The sequence below is a fragment of the Bombus flavifrons genome, chromosome 5, assembly GCF_040668555.2.
Source record: "Bombus flavifrons isolate JBK064 chromosome 5, iyBomFlav1_principal, whole genome shotgun sequence".
NCBI classification, from domain to species: Eukaryota; Metazoa; Arthropoda; class Insecta; order Hymenoptera; family Apidae; genus Bombus; species Bombus flavifrons.
Window position 1 is genome coordinate 9,441,378 of NC_138446.1, and position 22,460 is coordinate 9,463,837.

The 22,460-nt window shown below is 36.5% G+C and overlaps 1 protein-coding gene across 2 annotated transcripts; it reads left to right on the forward strand.

Annotated features, from left to right (window-relative positions):
- The first annotated feature begins 9,091 nt into the window (after window positions 1–9,091).
- On the forward strand, window positions 9,092–22,044 carry Lmx1a (LIM homeobox transcription factor 1 alpha). Of its 2 annotated transcripts, XM_069112796.1 has the most exons (5): window positions 9,092–10,157; window positions 14,891–15,310; window positions 18,697–19,002; window positions 20,712–20,810; window positions 21,340–22,044. In XM_069112796.1, exons 1-5 carry the CDS (start codon window positions 10,034–10,036, stop codon window positions 21,597–21,599), a joined length of 1,209 nt encoding a protein of 402 aa, XP_068968897.1. In that variant the 5' UTR covers window positions 9,092–10,033; the 3' UTR covers window positions 21,600–22,044. The 2 variants fall into 2 exon arrangements, with proteins under 2 accessions (XP_068968897.1, XP_068968898.1); XM_069112797.1 differs by lacking the exon at window positions 20,712–20,810.
- The last annotated feature ends 416 nt before the right edge of the window (window positions 22,045–22,460 follow it).

Consider the following 22,460-nt stretch of genomic DNA (forward strand, 5'->3'; position numbering starts at 1 on the left):
TGGTAGGGCAGTGGGTGGAATTTCGCTTAGAAATTTCCACGATCAGACAAACGGAAAAGCGAGCTAGATAAAAACTATCGATTAAAGAGGAGAAAAGGGAAGAAAGAGCAGAACGAAAAGAAAAGTAAGAACGTTTCTTCTTCTGAATTCTAGTAGACAAAAAAAAAAAAAAGAAGAAAAAGAAAAAGTCGGAAGAAAGAAAAGGAAAATCGACTGGTCTCGAATTCTACATAGTAAAACAAGACGGAAAAGGGAAAAAGAGGAGGAAGAAAAGAGAAAAAAGGGTAGATGAAGATTTCTTGGCTGCGGATGGTGGTTGTTGCAGGCACAATTGGAGCGTTCGCTCGCTCCCGTTTTCGCGTATGGGTGCCACGACGCATTCCTGACAAAGTAGTCATCACGCATTCCTGGGACGCAATCGTGAGCTTCCACCCTCGTTAACGAAAGATGGATTCGTGCGCGCCAGCCTGAAGAGGACGCGTTATTACATTTTATCCGGGGCCGACCAGCGTGGAATGTCCGCCTAAGACCGTCACGAGGGTTGAACAAGCCTGAGGACATGTGCCACGTTAGAATAGGTCGCTTTTGACTGTCAGACGTTGCTCTTCAAACTCAAAAACACTTTCATATTTCAATTCTTTACTTTTCATCTGAATCTTGATCTTTACCTTTTGTATCTCCATCTCTTACCTTTGACCTCGATACTAAGCCTTTTATCTTCATTCCGGACTACGAGTGTTTTAGTCTACGTTAATCGATTACTAGTCACGATAAGGGACAAATATATTTATATACCATTTGTAGTATTTAACGTTACGAAAATTAGTACGCATGTTCCTATGTATGATAGTATAGAGATTAGAATTACAGTGATTTTTTATAGTGATCTATTTATTTATTATATAGATTTATCTATTGTCACTGAAACAGAGAACTATAACTATTTAATTAGAACTTAAGGGGGGGGGGCGTAAGGTTAATTCGCACAAAATAAGGCATGTTTTTGTGAATTATTTGTGACGACACAGTTAAAGTCTCTTTATTAAAACCAGTAGTATATTAAAGTATGACATTCGAAGAATATTGTATAAAATTTTCACGGAGAAATATTAAAAAATGCGGCAATGGCAGCAATTATTCGCACGTGTCTCGGAAGAAAGGTAGAATTGCGGTGCCCCTGATAACTTGGTGCTGGATCATCTGAAATAAAAAAATCAAAGTTCATTCGTTAGGTAATAGTTTTCTCCAGGTAACGCTGGGAGGGTTTTTCGAAATTTCAATTTTTCACTTTTTTGGAACACTTTGAATGGATAAATTAGCCGAGTTTGCGAAAATTTGAGGCTAATTTTCCCTTCAAAGTGTTCCAAAAAAGTGAAAAATTGAAATTTCGTAAAACCCTCCCAGCGTTACCTGGGGAAAACTGTTACCTAACGAATGAACTTTGATTTTTTTATTTCAGATGATCCAGCACCAAGTTATGAGCAATTCCACTTTTTTCCGAGACACGTCCGAATAATTGCTGCCATTGCCGTATTTTTTAATATTTCTCCGTGAAAATTTTATACAATATTCTTCGAATGTCATACTTTAATATACTATTGGTTTCAATAAATAGATTTTAACTGTGTCGTCACAAATAATTCACAAAATCATGCCTTATTTTTGTACGAATTAACCTTACCCCCCCTTAATGTAGTAAAGTGGTACAACTAAGGTAATCAAATTTGTTTAACTACTCGACTTACAATTAACAATTTGCAACTCACAACGACTCAACAACTCATGAGCAACGACCAATTCGCAACTATTCGCAGCTTACTCGTAAGTGCAACTAGTCGCAGCTAACTCGTGAGTGCAATTAGTTACAGCTTACTCGTAAGTGCAACTAGTCGCAGCTTACTCGTGAGTGCAATTAGTTACAGCTTACTCGTAAGTGAAACTAGTCGCAGCTTACTCGTAACTATAATTAGCCGCAACTCAATCGTAAACTCCAACTGCAACTATCGACTACTAACCACCTACTACTTACCGTTTCTTCCACTAAGACGTGCCCATTATACCAGAGTTCTCGGTGCTCCTACGATGAATACGTGTATCGCAACTGTTGACTCAAGATGGTCACATACACCTTTTTCAATTGCCCATTGCTTTAAAGGGCCACAGGTGCATGACCCATCGGGATTTCGCATTCTTCCCAACCCCTCATCACTTTTCTCTTCTACCTGTAGTTCACCGGAATTTTCTAATGATTCTTTCACGATGCTTTCTTCCGATACTATCTTTCGAAGAATATTTTCACAATTGTGTTCAAATTTCTCCGAGTGACCGATATTCTTCGCAATTCATTCACGCGTGCTCGAAAATTACGATCTTGAAGTTTTCTGACCTCAAAGGTAGTAAAGCGCAGTATGGAAATTACAGTATGCAAATTAATAGGAAGATACGATCCGATAGACAAAGAGAAACACACGTTTCTTCTCATAAGGAATATCATACCGCGATTAAAGACAAAAGCAGGACGAATTTACTACGCGTTAATGGTGCAACCACTGAAACAACCCCTAACTCGAAATCATTCGCAACAAGTGTCCCACTGGTATATTCCACCCAACATAATATTCCTAATAATATGATTAATTTGAAAAAAGGCGGTATAATTTTAACAACCCTTAATCGATTTGTCTCTGATCGACCTGTACCATACTCGTCGCATAATTTATAACGAATGACGGTAATTTAAAATTCGATCCACCCTTTCGTGAATCTCGATGCCGCAACTGGGCCCAAGAATCTTCGACGCGTATTACGATGCGGGGCACCCTTTTGTGCGTAACCAAAGGGTGCTAGGACAGCCACGTGCAGAAAACTTGTGAAAAAGTTGAACGAGGGTGGTCCTCCACTTTCCATCTCTTTCCTCTTGAGCTTTGCCAGTACACTACACTTTTTTTAAAGGAATTTATAATACACGTTCTACGTTGGCGTTATTAAAGCAAAATGATAAGCATCAGGAAAATGCAAGCTGGAAATTTCCATTTTATTGAATCGATAAAGTCCATCTTTTCCCTCTTGGTTGACCTGTTTAATGGAAAATTGTCCCGGGAATTAACATTTTTCGTGGAGAGACAGCAGACAGTTTGGCTGGAAGTGTTTAAAATGAAATTTAATTCTTCAGTCTGTTATTAGCTTCATGATATTTGTAAATATTGCTTTCGCGTCGGTTTTATACTAATCGCAATTATTGATCAGCGAGGTTGAAATTTATTTATCGTTTATGATTCGTAATTATATCTTCCCTTGCAATTCGCAGTTAAAATTCTACATGAAGTTACTCAAAGGTTTGATCATCGCTGCCACAGATTTCGAGCTTTTTACCCTATAACGAGAAACTAAAGAATGCAACGAAAAGCATTTTTATTTCAATTTGATAATAAAATTCGCTTAAACGATAAAATCGTTTATATACAGGGTGGTTGGTAACTGATGGTACAAGCGGAAAGGGGGTGGTTCTACGCGAAAAAAGAAGTTGAAAATATAGAATAAAAATTTTTCGTCTGACGCTTTGTTTTCGAGAAAATCGACTTTGAATTTTCGCTCGGTACGTCTCGTTATAACGGATCTCACTGTAGATCGTTGTCTCGATGGAAAAATTAAAAAAAAAAAATTTTTATTCTATATTTTCGACTTTTTTTCGCGTAGAATCACCCCCCTTTCCGCTTGTACTATCAGTTACCAACCACCCTGTATAGTTTGATAAAATAACACACATGATAAACGTTAAATATCTACACAACTGCCTGAATCAACCGAATTTCAATAAAAATTCATTAAAGAAATCACTAAACAAAAAGAATATAAACAGCGCAAGAAAAATATCTGCAAAGAAAGATATATTATACGTAAGAGAAGAAGCCTGTCGAAGTAACGTTACCTGGCAAAAAAAAAAAGGGGTGAAACAAGAAACAAAACTCGAGCATCCCCAATAGCCGTGATAGTCGACATTTAGCACGGTCTTATGTGGAGCATAATAGAAATTAGGGAAACCTAGTGATCCTCGCGATTTCACGGCGCATAAAGGCACAAAAGTCGTTGCTCCGCGTCCGGATGAAATATGGTTCCTTGCAGGTGCATCCACCCCATTCTAACATTCTCCTATTCTCTATCGTCCTCTCCCTGGTCATTGTTCAGGATATGTGACACTAACGCCGTCCGTGTAATTATGCCGATACGGTTCCAGCGTTGTTTCGTGACAGGGGGTGCAAACCATCCCCTAAGCACCCTTTGGTCACGCATCACGGGGGTGCTTTTGCATCGTAACACATCGCCGCCGATTTTTCTTGGTATCCTGCAAACAGGGGATTTTGATATTGAGAAAATTTGGAATTTCAATTAGGAAGGATTGTTACGTTTTGTAAGCGAAAAATTTGGGACTAAAATTAGAAAAAGTCAAATTTTGTAAACAGGGGATTTTGAGGTTAAGAAAATTTGGAATTTGAATTAGGAAGAATTATTATGGTTCGTAAGCGGAAAATTTGGAACTGAAAGTAGAAAGAGTTAAATTTTGTAAACAGGGGATTTTGAGGTTAGGAAAATTTGGAATTTAAATTAGGAAGGATTATTATGGTTTGTAAGCGGAAAATTTGGAACTGAATATAGAAAGAGTCAAATTTTGTGAACAGGAGTTTTTGAGGTTGGGAAAATTTGGAATTTAAATTAGGAAGAATTGTTACATTTTGTAAGCGCAGAATCTGGAAGTGAAAGTAGAAAGAGTCAAATTTTGTAAACAGGGAATTTTGAGATTGGGAAAATTTGGAATTCCAATTGGGAAGAATTGTTACATTTTGTAAGCGCAGAATCTGGAAGTGAAAGTAGAAAGAGTCAAATTTTGTAAACAGGGGATTTTGATATTGAGAAAATTTGGAATTTCAATCAGGTAGGATTGTTAAGTTTTGTAAGCGGAAAATTTGGAACTGAATATAGAAAGAGTTAAATTTTGTAAACAGGGGATTGTGAGGTTAGGAAAATTTGGAATTTAAATTAGGAAGGATTATTATGATTCGTAAGCGGAGAATCTGGAACTGAAAGTAGAAAGAGTCAAATTTTGTAAACAGGAGTTTTTGAGGTTGGGAAAATTTGGAATTTAAATTAGGAGGAATTGTTACGTTTTGTAAGCGGAGAATCTGGAAGTGAAAGTAGAAAGAATCAAATTTTGTAAACAGAGGATTCTAATAATGAATTTGTAGCTTAAGCTAGGAAGGATTGTGTTTTGTAAGCAGAGAAGTTTCATGACCGGATTTAGAAAATTAACTACTGAAGTAGAAGAGAAAAGGAGGAGGAAAGGACAAAGGAAAGGGCTAAATTTCCAATTATCAAAACATTCTGAACTTTGCAGTTACTAACGTTATCGTTATTATTAACGTAATAATGTAATTAACGTATTAACGTAATTATGATATGCGCATGTCGTTTCTCGAAATTTCTTTCCATTAATTACCGAGATAATAGCGTGGTACGTAAAAGAAAGATTGAAATAATTATTGATTAATTTATTTAATATTCGTAATTTTCATATGTCGCGACTCAAAGATGACTTTCAGTTATTTCTTACAATTCGTATTTAATCTAATTATTATTTGCAATAAAACCTGCCTTCTTTGGTTAAAAGAGACTTTAAAATTTATACATCGTAAATTTTAGTTCTCTTATTAAATATAAATCCATTTTGCAAAATTATGATGTCTTTCGTACTTATCGTTTTATAAACTTCCTTCTGTCCATCATTGTAGCTCTGAGAAATGATATCTATGGAAATTTATGACCATCGTAATGACACTATAATATGCTTCTTATTACAGCTTTCCTGTTTTTTGTTATTTGAGCAGGGGCACGATTGCTTGCAGTAGGCTAATCGAGAATAGTTGGAAGCCAGACGGACCAGAACCTTGAAGAATTGGCATATTGACCGTAGAGAGATGTTTGCCTGTTCATTGTCTATATAGAAATTATATTTGACAAATAAGGGACTGGGGGTTCCTTTTGTTTCTTCTTTCTGGGTCGGGTAATCCCTCCCAAATCTACTGACGTTTCTACGAAAGCTGGTGGCCAATTCGAAAATTTGATTTTCGGTATCTCAAAAACGAATTGTAGTTTAATGGAAGTCGTAACAGTGCTTTGGAATAGAAGAGGAACTATAAAAGTATTATGTATAGAATAATAGAAAGAGGAAGCCACTCTCGAAGACAGCATTTTATATCCAAAGATCAAGTTCTGTTGTAAATTAAAAAAAAAAAGTTTTTTTTAGAAAAAAATAAAACAACAAAAATTATGTTTCCGCTTCTGTTCTCAATAAAGAAAACTTCTATTCCGAGGAGCCACAAGACAAGAACTGAAATTAACTATATCTACACTGAAAAACCAAAATGTCAAGGTAAGGAAACGAGAAACAATTATTTTTAAATGAAAAAAAGCACATGTATAAGATACATGTTCTTCAGAGAAGAACACCATGAAGAAAGAAGAAAAAAAACGTCGAGCCGCGCCAGGCAATATTGCTGCTTTAGAGATATCCTTGCCAAGAAGAAGAAGAAGAGAAAGAGCAAGATCCAAAAGTTACATGTCCTGTATCAAAAGAAGTACATCGTGAAGAAACCAAGTCCGTTGGTCAATCTGACTAAGAAGACAACTACATACATTAAAGCATTAGAAAAGGAAAAAAGTAGAAATAAAATCAACTTTCTCTTCTTCCTGCCCTCTTCAATTAACGATACTTTCGAAAAACGAAAAACAGAGGAAAGGAAAAGACCGGAAGATACACCTAATCCTGTTCTCTTCTATCAAGAAAACCTTCTGCCGAAGCAAGCAAAATGAGAAGAAGAAGAAAGAAGAGAAAATGCAAAACGATACAAGTCCGTCCGCTCTTATCGAGAAAACTTTCATTCGAAGAAACCAGAGAAGAGAAAATGCGAGAGATACGCGTCTACCCTCCTCGATCCTCCTCGAAGAAAGTTTTCATACGAATTGTACGAGAAAGCAAAGAGAAAAATGCAACGAACCAGAAGACACGTGTCATTCGTCGCAGAGGGAACATAACGAAGAAACCCAGAGCAGAATTGCCTGTGCAATATCGCCAGACTCGAAAGATGTACCGTGTATTTTGAAAGTACGAGGCGACGTCGTATCGAGTATTTGGCCGTTTGTCAGTCCGCGTAAATACGCGACAATGCCCGCCCTTTGTGCGGCCCGTCTATCGTCGATGTTTGCCAAATAAAAGCCTATATACGAGAGCCCTCTTTGTCTCTGTGTGTTTCGGCTACGCTCTCTCCCCCATCGCCACGAATGATACGCCTTGTTGCCTATGAAACTCCCGGCCGTGACCCCTTCGTTCCTCGTTGCACTGCTACAAAAGGGCATCCAGTCGAAAGAGGGAGAGAGAAGCTAATGATGATGCAAAGTATTTCAGGATGGAACACGTGCGTACGCAACGACGACGACGGCGACGGCGACGACGACGATGATCAACTAGGGGGTTGAATCGAAACCGACAGCCAACATACGCTTATTTGGGGTGGCTGGTGCGTTTGCGGGACGAATTGCTCGGAACTGTTCGACTTGGAAATGTTCCTCTTGACCAGCAAGTGATCTTGCGCAAGAAGACACTCTGAATGCGATCTTTATGCTACTTTTAGTCTTTTCTGATTTTTCTGACTTTTGACAAGTATGTAAGAAAGAATAAATTTCTGTTTTGTCTTTTCTTTCTTTTGGGGTGGTTTAGGTTGTTGGTTTTATCGGACCTCTTGACCAGCAAGTGATCGTGCGCAAGAAGACACTCTGAATGCGATCTTTATGCTACTTTTAGTCTTTTCTGATTTTTCTGACTTTTGACAAGTATGTAAGAAAGAATAAATTTCTGTTTTGTCTTTTCTTTCTTTTGGGGTGGTTTAGGTTGTTGGTTTTATCGGACCTCTTGACCAGCAAGTGATCGTGCGCAAGAAGACACTCTGAATGCGATCTTTATGCTACTTTTAGTCTTTTCTGATTTTTGTGACTTTTGACAAGTATGTAAAAAAGAATAAATTTCTGTTTTTTTTTTTTTTTTTTTTTTTGGTGGTTTAGGTTGTTGGTTTTATCGGCGGTTTTCGATTCTTGTTTGTCTGAATTGAAAGTGACTACTTTAAACTGCAATGACATTCTGTGGTTCCTTTTCGCAATATGCAATATCATCAATCTCATCGATAAAGCTACCCTCGATTAATCCAAGAATTCTGAAATGACAACTTGTAATCTTTTACTATCACTGGGATATCTAACTCGAAGCTTTAAGTCTTTGATGCAAGACGTAATAGAGTCTGAATCATGTTCTTAATACGATCGTCGATCAGCAAATCCTCAAAGGTTCTAAATTTCAAGATTCGATTAGGGGCGGTTCTAAATGTTCAATCAACATTGTCGAGACAGGTAAATCTTGACAATATCGCACCACTTATCTATAAAATACCTAAACCACAAATTGAAGCTCATTTCAAACATTCTGGAAACCTCAAACGTCATCAAATTCCATCTAACGAAATGAAAATTACCAGTCAAATTCTACCTCGATATTCCTTATACTATCGATCACCAAACAAGGATTCCAAATTCAAGATAGCAAGTTCAAGATCGCTTAAATCCTAACAATGCCGCCTTCCTATAAAATACAAAAAACCACGAATCGAGTCCTTTCTCAGCATCTCAGGAACGACACCATCGCCATTTCTCAATTGAAAACAAATTGAAACCCCCAATCTAATAGAACGTACACCACCGATCGGACCTCATCTCAATATTCCTAACATCGTTGTCAAATCATCGAATCTTCAGAAATTCCTAATTCTGGATAGCAACGCCGAACTCCCAACCGACATCCCTGAAACAGTTAAATTTTAACGTTAGCGCACCTGTAAGTTACTCAAACCACCAATCAAACCCTCTCTAAACATCCTGAAAACCACGCTCATCATCAAATTGCCTAATTGGAAATTGAAAATAAATTGAAAGTAACAACGCCGAACTAAGAGAGTCTAAACAAGCGGTCGAGCCCTGTCTCAGCATCCTCGAAACCGCACTTACCATCAAATGCTCAACTGGAAATTGAAAACAAATTCAAGGTAACCACCCCGTGTGTTGCACGAGCAGTGTACGTCACTGTCGTGCGATATTGATCTTCGGAAGCGTCGCGCATCCGGTTGAGCACCACGGTCAGCATTCACCCTTTCCATTTCTCTACGTTCAGAGGCGGATCCAGCATGAACCAATCGTCTTTGATCCTCGGTCTCCCTTAGTTTGCTCGAAACGTCCCGCCTTCGACCCTTACCCTTCAGTCGATGGTCTACGACCGATAGGTGGGGATGATTTTCACTGTCGACGCGGTGGCTGGAGTCAAAAAAGCCTGAGAGTCTGGCTCGTTAATACGTTGGAGCAGTCATCGCCTGAACGTGATACCAACGAGTCTCGTCGACCTATTAATACAAGAAAACCACCCTTGAACACGGTGGTCTAAAAACAGGAAGATAACACAGAAGCCGAAGATGGTATCAACCACGAAATCCAACTTCCATCGATGTTGCAAATCCGTGAGAATGTCTGGCACCGCTCACAGGATCTTTTCTTGAGACCTATCGCCGCGTCGAAGGACGGGAGAGGGTTGATCAATCGGACGATCGGACGACGTGAAGCTTTTGTGAATTTGGATTTTTCTCTTTGTGACTCGAGAACGTTCTTTTTGAGGGAACTATCGACTTCGACGGACGTGGAGTCCAAGGACTTAGAAGTTTGACATTGTTTTTAGACAGGACACGTTCGTTGTTTCACGGTTTTTACGTAAAGTGACTGAATTTCGTTGGTTCTTCTTTCCGGAAAGTGATATTGAATGAAAAGAGGAATCGCCGAGCAGGGATAATCGAAGGAAGAGAAGGAAAAAAGAGATTGTCAGGAAGTGTTGCTTGTGAAAAAAGTGGTGGGGAGGGGTTGAGAAATTGACAGCTCGAGGGCACGAGGAACCATGTTGGAATTCTACCCTCCGCTTCCTAGTAGCTTGAACCGGCAGAGTGAGTCGGGCCCACCAACTATGGGCTCCGCTGCACCACCGATTCCCTTTCGACCTACCAACGACAATAACAACGCAGGTGAGAATGAACTTTCTTCCTCTATGTTTTCATCTAACGACATTCATTTTCACAATGACAGTCGAAAGAGAGTATAATATATACACCTTACGAAAATCACTTTCGTATAATGTTCACCTATCTACTCACTTACCTATGGATTTTCATTGTTAATTCGAATCTCTTAACGAGATCTCTATTCGTCGTATCTTTCCAGTCGATTTTTAGTTTATTGTACGTGTACGAATTTTTGTAGAAATTTCGTCGATTTGGGTATATACGCTTTTCTACACATTGTCATCATACGTGTTTTTTTTTTTTTTTTTTTTTTTTGGATAGAGCAGAGTCGTTTATAACGCGGGAAATCGTACGAATTTCACGTTAGACGAAACCCACGAAGCCAAAACTAAACTAAATTCTTTCCTGAAGCAACGCAGCTAATTCTCTATAGACAGTACGTAAAGGTTTCCTTATTTTAGGAAAGTCAACGCGTAATTGTAATCTTCCGATGAATTCAGAAACGATCGAGTCAAATTTGCACCAAAGCATAAGACAGCGAAACAATTGCAAACCTTGTTTGTTTACCTCGCGTGTTTCAGGCAAACAGACGTTGCATCTGTGAAATTTATTGTCACGCTTATTTTTAAGCAACTTTTACTTTCTATACAATTTTGCGATATACAGGGTGGTTGGTAACTGGTGGTACAAGCGGGGAGGGGGTGATTCTACGCGAAAAAAGAAGTCGAAAATATAGAATAAAATTTTTTTTTTTTAATTTTTCCAGCGAGACAACGATCTACAGTGAGATCCGTTATAACGAGACGTACCGAGCGAAAATTCAAAGTCGATTTTCTCGAAAACAAAGCCTCAAACGAAAAATTTTTATTCTATATTTTCGACTTCTTTTTTCGCGTAGAATCACCCCCTTCCCGCTTGTACCACCAGTTACCAACCACCCTATATATAGGATGCGGTGTAGCAACCTTTCGGTCTCGGTATACGGGTCCTATTGTGCAGTAATTAAAAGTAATTATCCCCGCGTATAGTAAGTAAGACGAGATTGATTATTTTATTAAAAAAATTTTCCATCAAAACAATTTATTAATCCTCGTCTGTGACCGTAGGAATCTTTTGCGATTTTTATAAAATCGTCGTTAATGCAGATTATGCTAATATGATAGAGTAATCGAAGATACAGGAGAAAAAACGTACAGAACAATTTTTCTCGATTTTGTAATTTCACTTTCGCTTAAATTTATTTTAATGTCGCTTGGTAGCTGCACTGGTCATAGCAACATCTTTTGAGAATATTCGTAGCGAATACACGGGGAAAATGTAACGAATTAATTTCTGTTGGTTTTTCCATTTTAATGTCACTGGATTTCCATGATCCGAAGATACGAGTCTCCCAATGAAAGAAAAATTTTAAGAACGTGGAATTGATTATTGAATATTGAAATCGCTCGTCGTATGTAACGAGTCTAAGCTTTTGGTTTTGAGTTACAGCTGAGTGGTAGTTGAGGTAAACAGCAAGTTATTGTACCGCGTTCTGCCCTGCTCTGGCTTTATCACTATCGACAATCGATAAGCGACGGGACAAATTTCATGGGACTCGCGATATTGCACTGCTCCAGAACGCTATCACATTTCTCAGTCCGACAGCCATATCATTCGGCATAACTCCCTGCGTATTTATTTCTTTCGCGATAAAAACGATCCGCCAGAAAAATTTCATATTCTCACCTCGATTCCTACGATTCTGTATATTTGATCGACAGATCGAAATTCTCTCATCAGGAATACTAATTTACATCTAATCTACGTAACGATGTATTTCAATGTATTATATGTTACATTCAAGACAATAATTTATTGCATACAACATCCATTCGCAAAGATCTTATTCGATTTTACAATATATTTTAAAATCGAATAATTTACAATCGATTTTAAAATATATATAGATCCATTTAATGTTTTGTAAAATATGTGTAAAATGATTCGTAAGAGTTCGCTCTTTTAGTTGATTTATAAATACTAAAAATACTATAAATGCTATAAATAATAAATTGATAGTTCGATTTTGTGTAATCAGAATTTTATTTAGTTATGAAATTATGAAAAAAAAAGGAGATTAGTATAATAGATACATACCAATCAATTTGATAGTAACATGGTGAAAATACGAATGTAGAAAAATGCGATAGCACGTTGATAAGCAAGTAAAGTAAGCTCCGAAACATATGGACGTATGGATATGTGACTTGTAAGTCCCTGTCGTTATCGAGGATTAATAACAAAGCACGGTGAATTTTCTAGATATCAAATTCATCTAACAATAAGTAGTTCTGGACTGTGTCAGTTCATAAACATTGCTGTTGCTCAATTATATAGCTATATATATCATTGTAGACAGTCATAAGTATTTAATAAACCGACGATATTTAGTATAAATTAAACGCTTCTCGCTGCCTTTGTTTTCTGCTCATTGTTTTATCGTAAATTTGTTATTCCAGTCACGGTACATTCGCATGTGTCTAAATTAAAATCTGTTAGAATTTTCTAACAAACGTAACCGATATAAATTTCTAATAATTGTGCATTGCAGTGTTAATTTCACAAGTTTGCTTTTTACTGGAAAATTAGTTACGTGGTAAAAGGAAAAAGGAAAGTTAGAAAAATTATTTGAAGAATGCAAAGACACGTGTATCTGTATTTCTCACGAAAGATATTATATATTTATTGTTAAATGTGATATATGATATGTTTATTAGTAAAAGAGAAGAAATAATTTACTCCTTCATTAGTTAATATTTAATAATAATAAGATTTAATAATAATTTAATAATGATATTTATTGTCACAGTGAATTTATTAAAATGATTTTATTAGAAATTATTTAAACAATATAATGGTACATTCATCTGAATATTTTTATTAGACACATATATGTATAGTGAAACAGAATAAATAATTTAGTCCTTGACTTTCTCGATACATTTTACGTAATAACATTATGTAATAAAGGAGCCTTCAGGATCAATATTATCGTCAATATTTCAGAGCTGTCAACATTATACGGACTTTCGGACGATCAACATATCTTGTCAACATAATAACGTCAATATTATCGAACATCGAGAGAACAGATTGACGTATCAATGTTCGAAATGCTGACGAGGTAGTTTGATGAAAAATATTATACTCTGTGTCTTATGAGCTTAGCTCATACCCTTTTCTTCTTTGTTTTTTTTTTTATTTATAATGTTCATATAATGGTTGCTCAAGCTTTTTATTTTTTGGTTAGACATCGCTAAACGAACGCTAACTCGAAGCTGATTGTGTCGTCAGTAACATCGAACGTATGAGAAAGATGCAGTTTGTCAATAAATACTGACAATTAGACGATCGATATACAGTGTGTAACAGAACATGTCGAACCCACTTTGGCAGCTGATTATACACCGAAAGCAATGAGGAAATTTCACGTAAACATACGCTGCACCTATCTTTGTGTGTGAGATACAATGAATTCCGTGTGTATGCAACGTCTATTGAAAATGTCGAAATACTAAACTTCAGAATAGAACACGCTTTTATTGGGTTGGCAGCTAAGTGATTGCGAATTTTATCATTAGGTGATATTGACAAAATCCGCAATCACTTAGTTGCCAACGCAATATACAGGGTGGTTGGTGACTGGCGGAACAAGCGGAAAGGGGGCGATTCTACGCGAAAAAAGAAGTCGAAAATATAGAATAAAAATTTTTCGTTTGAGGCTTTGTTTTCGAGAAAATCGACTTTGAATTTTCGCTCGGTACGTCTCGTTATAACGGATCTCACTGTAGATCGTTGTCTCGATGGAAAAATTAAAAAAAAAAAAGAAAAATTAAAAAAAATATTTATTACCACCAGTTACCAATCACCCTGTATACTAATACTAATACCAATAATAATAACCATCCAGAGTGTAATTAGATGCATAAAAAGATACGTAAGATTACAGGCTTGTCTTGAAACGCAAAATAGTCATTTTAAGCATCTTCTGTGAAAATCTAATTATCTAATTAGACAACACAGAATCAAAACAGAAGATTCGTTTATACGAAACTTTTTCATTGTTGTATAATCAGGTGTATAATCCGAAGCGAGTTGCACGTGTTCTAATTATACCCTGTATATTGTGAATAGAATATTGCGAATTCTGAATATTATAAAGAGAATGTAAGAACCCTATAATATTGGCGATACATACTGATCGTCTGGATGTTCCATAATGTTTATCCTATTACGTTCTAAATCGTAGAATGTCCTCAGACGATCAGTAATATTGTTCTTAACATTGCGGTTTATCAATAAACATTGACACAACGCTGATAATACGCATTCACATTTATTCAATATTTATTGGCAATTTGATAACAGTTTAGACGTAACGTTTGTTTAACGTTGTCTAGACAAAAGAAAGCCCGTGCAGCCATTGTTTTAGCGCTGTGAATAAAGAAACTAACGATACAGAGTAACATTTAAGAAGAGATATATTTTCACATGTAAATTCGTGGAACGAAACTTGGATATTCGCTGGGAAAGATTTTCAAATTTATTTTAGTACGAGTATATATATATATTTCGAAGAATACTGACAATATCTATCGACGTTAAAAATCTTGGAATATCGAATATTGATTCTGAGAGTTCCTGACGTTTCTCTAATGTTAGAAGAAGAAAAAAAGTGACGATTGCGATGATTTCAGAGCCGTCAGTTTCAGTGAAAACGGAGTCCGGCCTGCTGGAGACGATCTGCGCCGGTTGCGGTCGTACGATAGTCGACAAGTACGTTATGCAAGTTTCTGGAAGGAATTACCACGAGGAATGTCTTTCGTGTGCCGCGTGTGCGACACCGCTTACGCATTCATGTTTCATCCGTGAGCTAAAACTCTACTGTCGAAACGACTACGAGCGGATCTTCGGTGTGAAGTGTGCACGTTGCATGGAGAAGATCAGCTGCTCGGATTTCGTATTAAGGGCGCCGGGTTTGGTGTTTCACGTGGAGTGTTTCGCGTGTTGCATGTGCGGCCAACCATTACTTCCTGGCACCCAGTATTTCCTCCGCCAGGGACAACCCATCTGTCGAAGGGACTACGAGCACGAGTTGTACCTGAACAGTCCTCAAGGTTAGTGACAATTGTCGTCTTTCAAGTTTCAGTCGATCTCTTTCGTTATTTTTCTTTTCTCAATACCTTTTTATAGCACGATAATCATATGCAGAAAGGCAGGCTCAATTATAACTTCGTTGAATCTTGGGTATGTCTTATAGGGGAGGATCCTGAGTAACATACACCTCGCCGTGGTTCAAAAGTTACGACAAGATTCTTCTTCTATGGGGTTACTTGTTACGTTACATTTACCGCGATAGAAATTGTTAAAAATGAAATTACATATGCATTTGCATAGGATTGCGATCTTGATAGTGGGAAGGTACGGTTAGCTTAAATTCATTCTTTTAAAGAAAGAAGAATCAGGTTCGATTGCGTGGGTTGCCGCGGGCTTAACTTTTGAACCACGATCGTCCTACACCTCGAGTAAAATGCTTATAAAAAGTTAGTCCATTTTTTCAGCTTAATTAGCTTCTTTAATATTTATTTTATAATATTTTATTAACATTTTTTTTATAACGTTCCTTCTCTCTTCGGTATTTTCGCTTGGCGAGTTATTCTCCAATTTTTGGATTAGAATCGAAGTGAAGATATTGAGTTTTATCGATGTCTTCTATTTCTCCGATGTCAATTTCACGTTTTCCAGCTGTTTAGTATTTTTCTTTGGAATTTTCTCTAATTTTTCTGAATTAAAATACGGATAAACCTCGTCTTCCATTTCTTCTGTACTTTTCATTCTTTGTTCGTGAGGCGTGAGTGTTGTTGTTTATGGGGGTTGTTTATGTTTGTCTTATTAAAGCACATCAGCTTCTCCATCGTCGCGTATATGCGCTTCTTCATATTTTTGTTTCATTTCGTTTCACAACTCTCAGTTTCAAATAGACAGATCGCAGTCAGTTGTTCTTAACGCTTTGATATTAACACTAGAACTACCAGTCAAATTGGTTTTACAATTTTGTTTTAAAATTCCTACTTCGTGTTGTATTTGTTTCCGCAATGATGTAATGACTTTCGCAACAATAACTAAAAGAATAATATGACGAATTTTATTTTGTTTTTTATGTATTCAAACTGAAAATAATTTTGTATGAAGGCTATTTATACCAATATCAGTCAAAATGACCGGTGCTTGTCAAAGTGTAAAAGGATCCTGCAATCTGTTTATCGAACCCCATTAACCACGTTTTCTACAACTCCCCACAGGTTTTTCAAATTTTTACTGCGTATCATTCGATATGACGATATCAGTTATCAGGAAATTTCCGCATCGATCGCTAGATCGCTAGATGCTAACACTAGAAATACCACAGCAGTGAAAACGACCGTTTCTACAATTTTATAAACGTTCCAACCCTCGTTTAGGGATTATGGTTGCAGATGGATTAATAATACCAAAAATGTACTACATAACATGGAATTGTTTCCGTAAGAAAGTGATAAATCAATAAATAAAAAAATATTCTATTATTAGGTATTTTTTAAAGACCAGGAATTTTGACTGGTTTTGATGGAAATAGCTTCGTGTTAACTATCGGTAGTTCTAGTGTTAAATCGTAAATTTTTCATTTCCTAGCATTGGGAACTTTTATAATTTACTAAAATTATTATCTTATTCATGAAGATTCTTTCTGCATGCTCCTCTCCATACATGCCATACGTGCCATTTTCTACGGCTAAATGTAAAAATTCTGGTCACCGTTTTCTAAATATTACCAAACGAAGCAAACTATGAAAATCCAGCGTTTTGATACCGTATACGATAACGTGAATTTACAGGTGTAAAGCGATATAGTATCCCCGTGGAATCGGAACATTCGACAGCAAACTGCTCGACTATCACGATTTCTGTTTATTATCGATTTCGCTAGTACCGAGATTGGCGGTCCGTTCAGGACAATATATATCGACTGACGTTGCTTTAAACGAAAAAATTGTCCAAATAATGGTTTTACGTAGTTTCGTTCATACAGATTTTATCTCGCCCGAAAGATCGATCAAACTCGCGCTTATATTCGACGAGTCGATTTGTCTTCAAAAAAAAAAAAAAAAAAAAAAAAAAATAGTAACAAAATAGTAAAACGAACGATAGAATGAACAGCAGTAATAATAGACGAATAGATGGTAAAATTAGCGATGATAATAATAAAAGATGAGGAAAAGACGAATTAGACGGATCGTTAGAGAAATAAAAATAAGAACAGAAAAATTGACGAACGAGATGAAATAATCGACGAAACGTACGAGAACGTATTGTACATACCTTGTTGCATTGTTCGCAGGTTGTACTACTACTATCTAAAGACATCCAAAGTAAAAGCCTGCGGGAATTTTGAATCAAGGCTGTCTCTCTTTTCAAGGTAAATACACTTAAACCAAGCGTAATTAGAAACGATTCTTCCATGAATTGGACAGAGAAAAATAATGGAGAATAGAAGAACGTCAATCTAGAAACGAGAATAGAAGGATTAGTATTCACGATTTCTCTGACAGATCATTTTTTCAAGTTCTTTCGTAAATACGTGGGATTTGGTTTGCGATTGCTTTGAAGGAAAGTTATGGTGAAATCGATGGAAGAGCAGTTTGTTAGTCACAACTTTGTTGCAATTATTTTCTAAATCTGTCTTTCGCGAAGAGTTTCGCGAGGAAAAATTCGATTGCACTGCGATTGTGTTATTAACGTGATTTCATTCTTGGCAAATGTTCAAGTCTCTTTGATGTTTCTGATTTAAAAAATGAGTTTGACAGTTCGAATTGTAGTATTATCATGCGTTAAATAATCTCAGGTCAATCGAAACTTCTTAACATAATCTGTTGTTACAAACAAACGTTATCAACATACTTTTCCGACAGTGTTTCCTCTCAGTTCTAAATATATCTTAGCTATCGGTTTTTCTTCTTTTCTTCGTTTCCTCCACGTATATTTATATTCACGTGTAATTGTATGTACATTCAATAGTATAGACTTTTTAAAAATTCAACTTCCATTCCATTATCAATTTTTCTCCTTTTTTAAATACTATCAGTATACTCTTTTCCATATGTATACCTCTAAATCTGAATTTCTCGTCATTGAAATCTCTTCCCGTATAATTCTACCCTAGTCTTTTTTATTCAGTCGAAAGTTGCACTTCCACTGATGAGTTCTTTTTCTATCTGTTTCTATCATCGTCAACATCCACTTGTCACATCTTTGTTACATCTCCGTCCTATGAAACTATTCTTGACAAATCTTCGATATCCAGATTCCATGTTACCAGAAAGTAATTCCACTTCTAATGAACGATAAATTTCAGGCAACGATTTTACTTCATCTACGCTTGTTACGTTTGATCCTCGGACGTATTAAAAATTCAATGAACTGATTAATTCAGATAAAAATTTGAAGAAATCAACTTAATTTACAGACGATGATTTACTGGACGAAAATCGGCCCCGCGATGGTCGTCGGGGTCCCAAACGACCGCGGACGATCCTCACGTCGGCGCAGAGGCGCCAGTTCAAAGCGGCGTTCGAGGTGTCACCGAAACCCTGTCGAAAGGTTCGAGAGGCCCTAGCAAAAGAGACGGGCCTCAGCGTGCGCGTGGTTCAAGTCTGGTTCCAGAACCAGCGGGCGAAGATGAAGAAGTTGCAGAGGAAAGCGAAAACCGAGCCTGGATCCGACAAGGAGCCGAAGGAGGAACGTCGAACGGAGAGTCCTCATAGCGATCACAGTAAGGACCTTCTTATTCTTTATTCAATCTCCTTGCTGAAGCTTCTTATTCTTTTTTTAAATCTCCTTCAATTGATTCTTATCGATTTATTATCACTGAGTTTTTACTCGAGTCGCTTCTTTGTTTTTGATAAAATATCTGTCATTGTTATTATTATTGTTATTATTGTTATTATTATTGTGTTAAACTTTCGTCTATCAGAAGCTTAAGTAATACACGGGTTACGAATGTTTTCGATCGAATTATTTTTTATACGATCGCATGAAAATTTGTGCACGGTGATTCAAATAAAAGCAGAAAGTGATCGATAGTTTAGCGAATAGAATTATTGGGATGGATTGGATCTGACTTAACGGGGATTCAGAATCTCAAAGAATTCTGCGAGTTGCAAAAATTATATGCATCGATATCTTTCTGATTGCCTGTGGTTTTCTATATTCTACGATATACAGGGTGGTTGGTAACTGGTGGTACAAGCGGAAAGGGGGTGATTCTACGCGAAAAAAGAAGTCGAAAATATAGAATAAAAATTTTTTTTTTTTAATTTTTCCATCGAGACAACGATCTACAGTGAGATCCGTTATAACGAGACGTGATAAAGCTCACGCGTATCGAGCGAAAATTCAAAGTCGACTTTCTCGAAAACAAAGCCTCAAACGAAAAATTTTTATTCTATATTTTCGACTTCTTTTTTCGCGTAGAATCATCCCCTTTCCGCTTGTTACCAACCACCCTGTATAATTCATTTTCTATGACATACAGCAGCGATTTATGCAAAAGGCCCGTTGGATCCTCCGAATCCATTTCAGTAGCTCTATCGACTGCACTATCAAAGTTTAAAATAAAATGAAAGAGGAATAACTAAGTTATATACAAGGTGTCCCACTTTTCTCCTGCCAAACTTTGTTAGTATATTCTATAGACCAAGATAGGAAAAAGGTGTCATATGAACATACGTCATCATATAATTTCATAGATACTACATGTATTTATCACGTAAATACAACGTAATCAAAAATGTGCTCAGAAAATATCAGTGTGTTCTTTATTAATTTTGTACAGCCGTGTAAACCTCATCCGAAGGTTCGACTAAGATTAATTAAAAGACAAAGACATTGTTAAAGTGTTGTACGAAATGAGCGATAACGAACGTGTATTACTACGGTTCAATGTATCAATAGATCAGGAACATTTACACATAGTAGTAGTCAGAAGATATTGTACTACTTCTAGGGCTCCAACTTCAACGAGTAATAAACGAAAACTTGAAGAAGTAATAAATTCATTCTTTTGCCGGTCATTTTGAACATCATCTTGTTTTTATAAGTATTTAACAATGCTTGCAAGGTCATATATTTAGAATATACTGACAACGTATCACTGGAAAAATACTGGGACATTCTGTATGTTTCTGTTTAAATAGACTTAATTATTTATAAATATTATTACTGAATTATTTGATAAATAATTGAAAAATAAATATAGGGTGTGTTAAGTAACTGGAACAAACTATAGCCCTGAAACAATAGAAGATAGAAAAGAAATTCATTAAGGAAAATTGATTTTGTCCTATTTCGCTCTAGTTTCGTCAATGTTTCTAATTTCTATCGTGACTTTCTATCGTTGTCCAACGTTTCGCGAAGACTGGTTAATGGGGCTTCGATAAATGTGTTATCGGTACAATGCCAATCGTTTGATCTCGTTCGCAGGTCATTACTTGAACGCCATGAACATGCGCGACGGGGAATCTTCTAGCTTCCCCTCAAGCACCCAACCGCTCAACCCCAATAACCCGTACTCGCCTGACGGTAAGTTTCTTCTAGCCGTACAAAATCATTAAATAATCTACCACGGATAGTAATTGGATTGTTCAAATTTTTTGGAAATTTACAAAAATCCCAAAGAAAATTTTCAAAGCGTCCAAAAGTCTACTTGAAATAATTCTCTCTTACGAACTTCAGAAACTTCCTTCTCCCAAATTTGCAAACGACATCTTTGAAGCCACATCGAAACTCTACCAAAAGTATAATGTTTTTAACTATTACGATTAATTCTTCAAAAAAGTTCGACAGCAATTCCAGGACTGTCAAACTATCGAACTTACAAAATTCTCAAAGTTTTCTTTTACAAAACAAAACAACGAAAGCTCGTAAACGTCCAAAGGATATCTTGGAAAGTCCATCAAAGAGTACATACTTTTAACTATTAGAAATAATTCCTCAAAATTTCCAAAACATTTCCACAACTGTCAAACCTCTTGGATAACCTAGATTGCCCTCATTAACCCTCTCTATGGTTCATCAATCTCTAATCAATGCGATCAACCGTTAATTTCAGATGCTTATCCAGGTCACTCAGGCGAGAGCTTCTGCAGCAGCGATCTGTCGTTGGATGGTACGGAGGCTGGCTTCGACATAGGCGAGAACGAGGGTGGCGGCGGCCAGGAGGGTGGCCATCAAGCTGGCAGCCACTCCCACCACGGGCCAACGTCCCACGAGGCGCCCCCGTTGTCCCAGAGTTTACACGCGACGATTCACAATCCCATCGACAAACTTTTTATGATGCAGAGTAGTTACTTCAGTGGTGACCACGCGTAATCCGCGAAAAAAAAAGAAGAAAATCGGAGAAGACGAGGAAAAAAGATGGAAAAGAAGAAATGAAACGATGTTCTGCTCTTTTTCTCGCGACTGGTTCTCTCCTGCCTCGTCGACATAGCTGGCACCTGTGCGATGTGTCCTTCTTGTCTTCTGGTTCGCCAATCGAAGTAAACGGAGAACGCCGTACAGTATCGTTTTCTGACAGTCATCATTTTCTTCCTTTTGTTCACTTATTTATTATTTATAATTGCTTTTTTTAGTTATTTGTATTTATTTTATTTATTTATTTAAATATCGTCGGAAGTATAGCTTTATTGGTATATTTTAATTAGGTTGTTTTCTCTGTCTAATTTTTTATCTTACGATATTATATAGTCATATTTGTTGGATAGTATAATTTAACGTACGGTTATTTAATTAATTCATTTATTTAACTGTGAGTAGACATTTAATTTATTGGAATTTCTCAATTCTTATCTATTTCTTATTTTTCCTATTTAACTTCCAATCTTTCTACCTTTAGGATTGAGAAGATTTTTCTATTTTTAATAGTTGGACTTTTTAATCGTTTCGTTATTTCTGTTTTCGATAGGGTTTATTATTTTTATTTCTGTTCCACGTTCTATTTATTAAATTTCGTTTATGCTTTCATTGTTTTATTCTTGAAAGATTAAATATTTTGCTTCTCTTTTTGTTACTTGCATTTTAATCTCTTCAACAATATTCGTATTTTCGCAAAGAAGAAAATTGTACAGAATATTCAATATTTTAAGATTACAAATTTCTGAATTTCTTTTTAAATTTCCAAGCGTGTCTGCATTCTTAAATCAATTTATCTTGTCGTTATATTAATCTCATTCC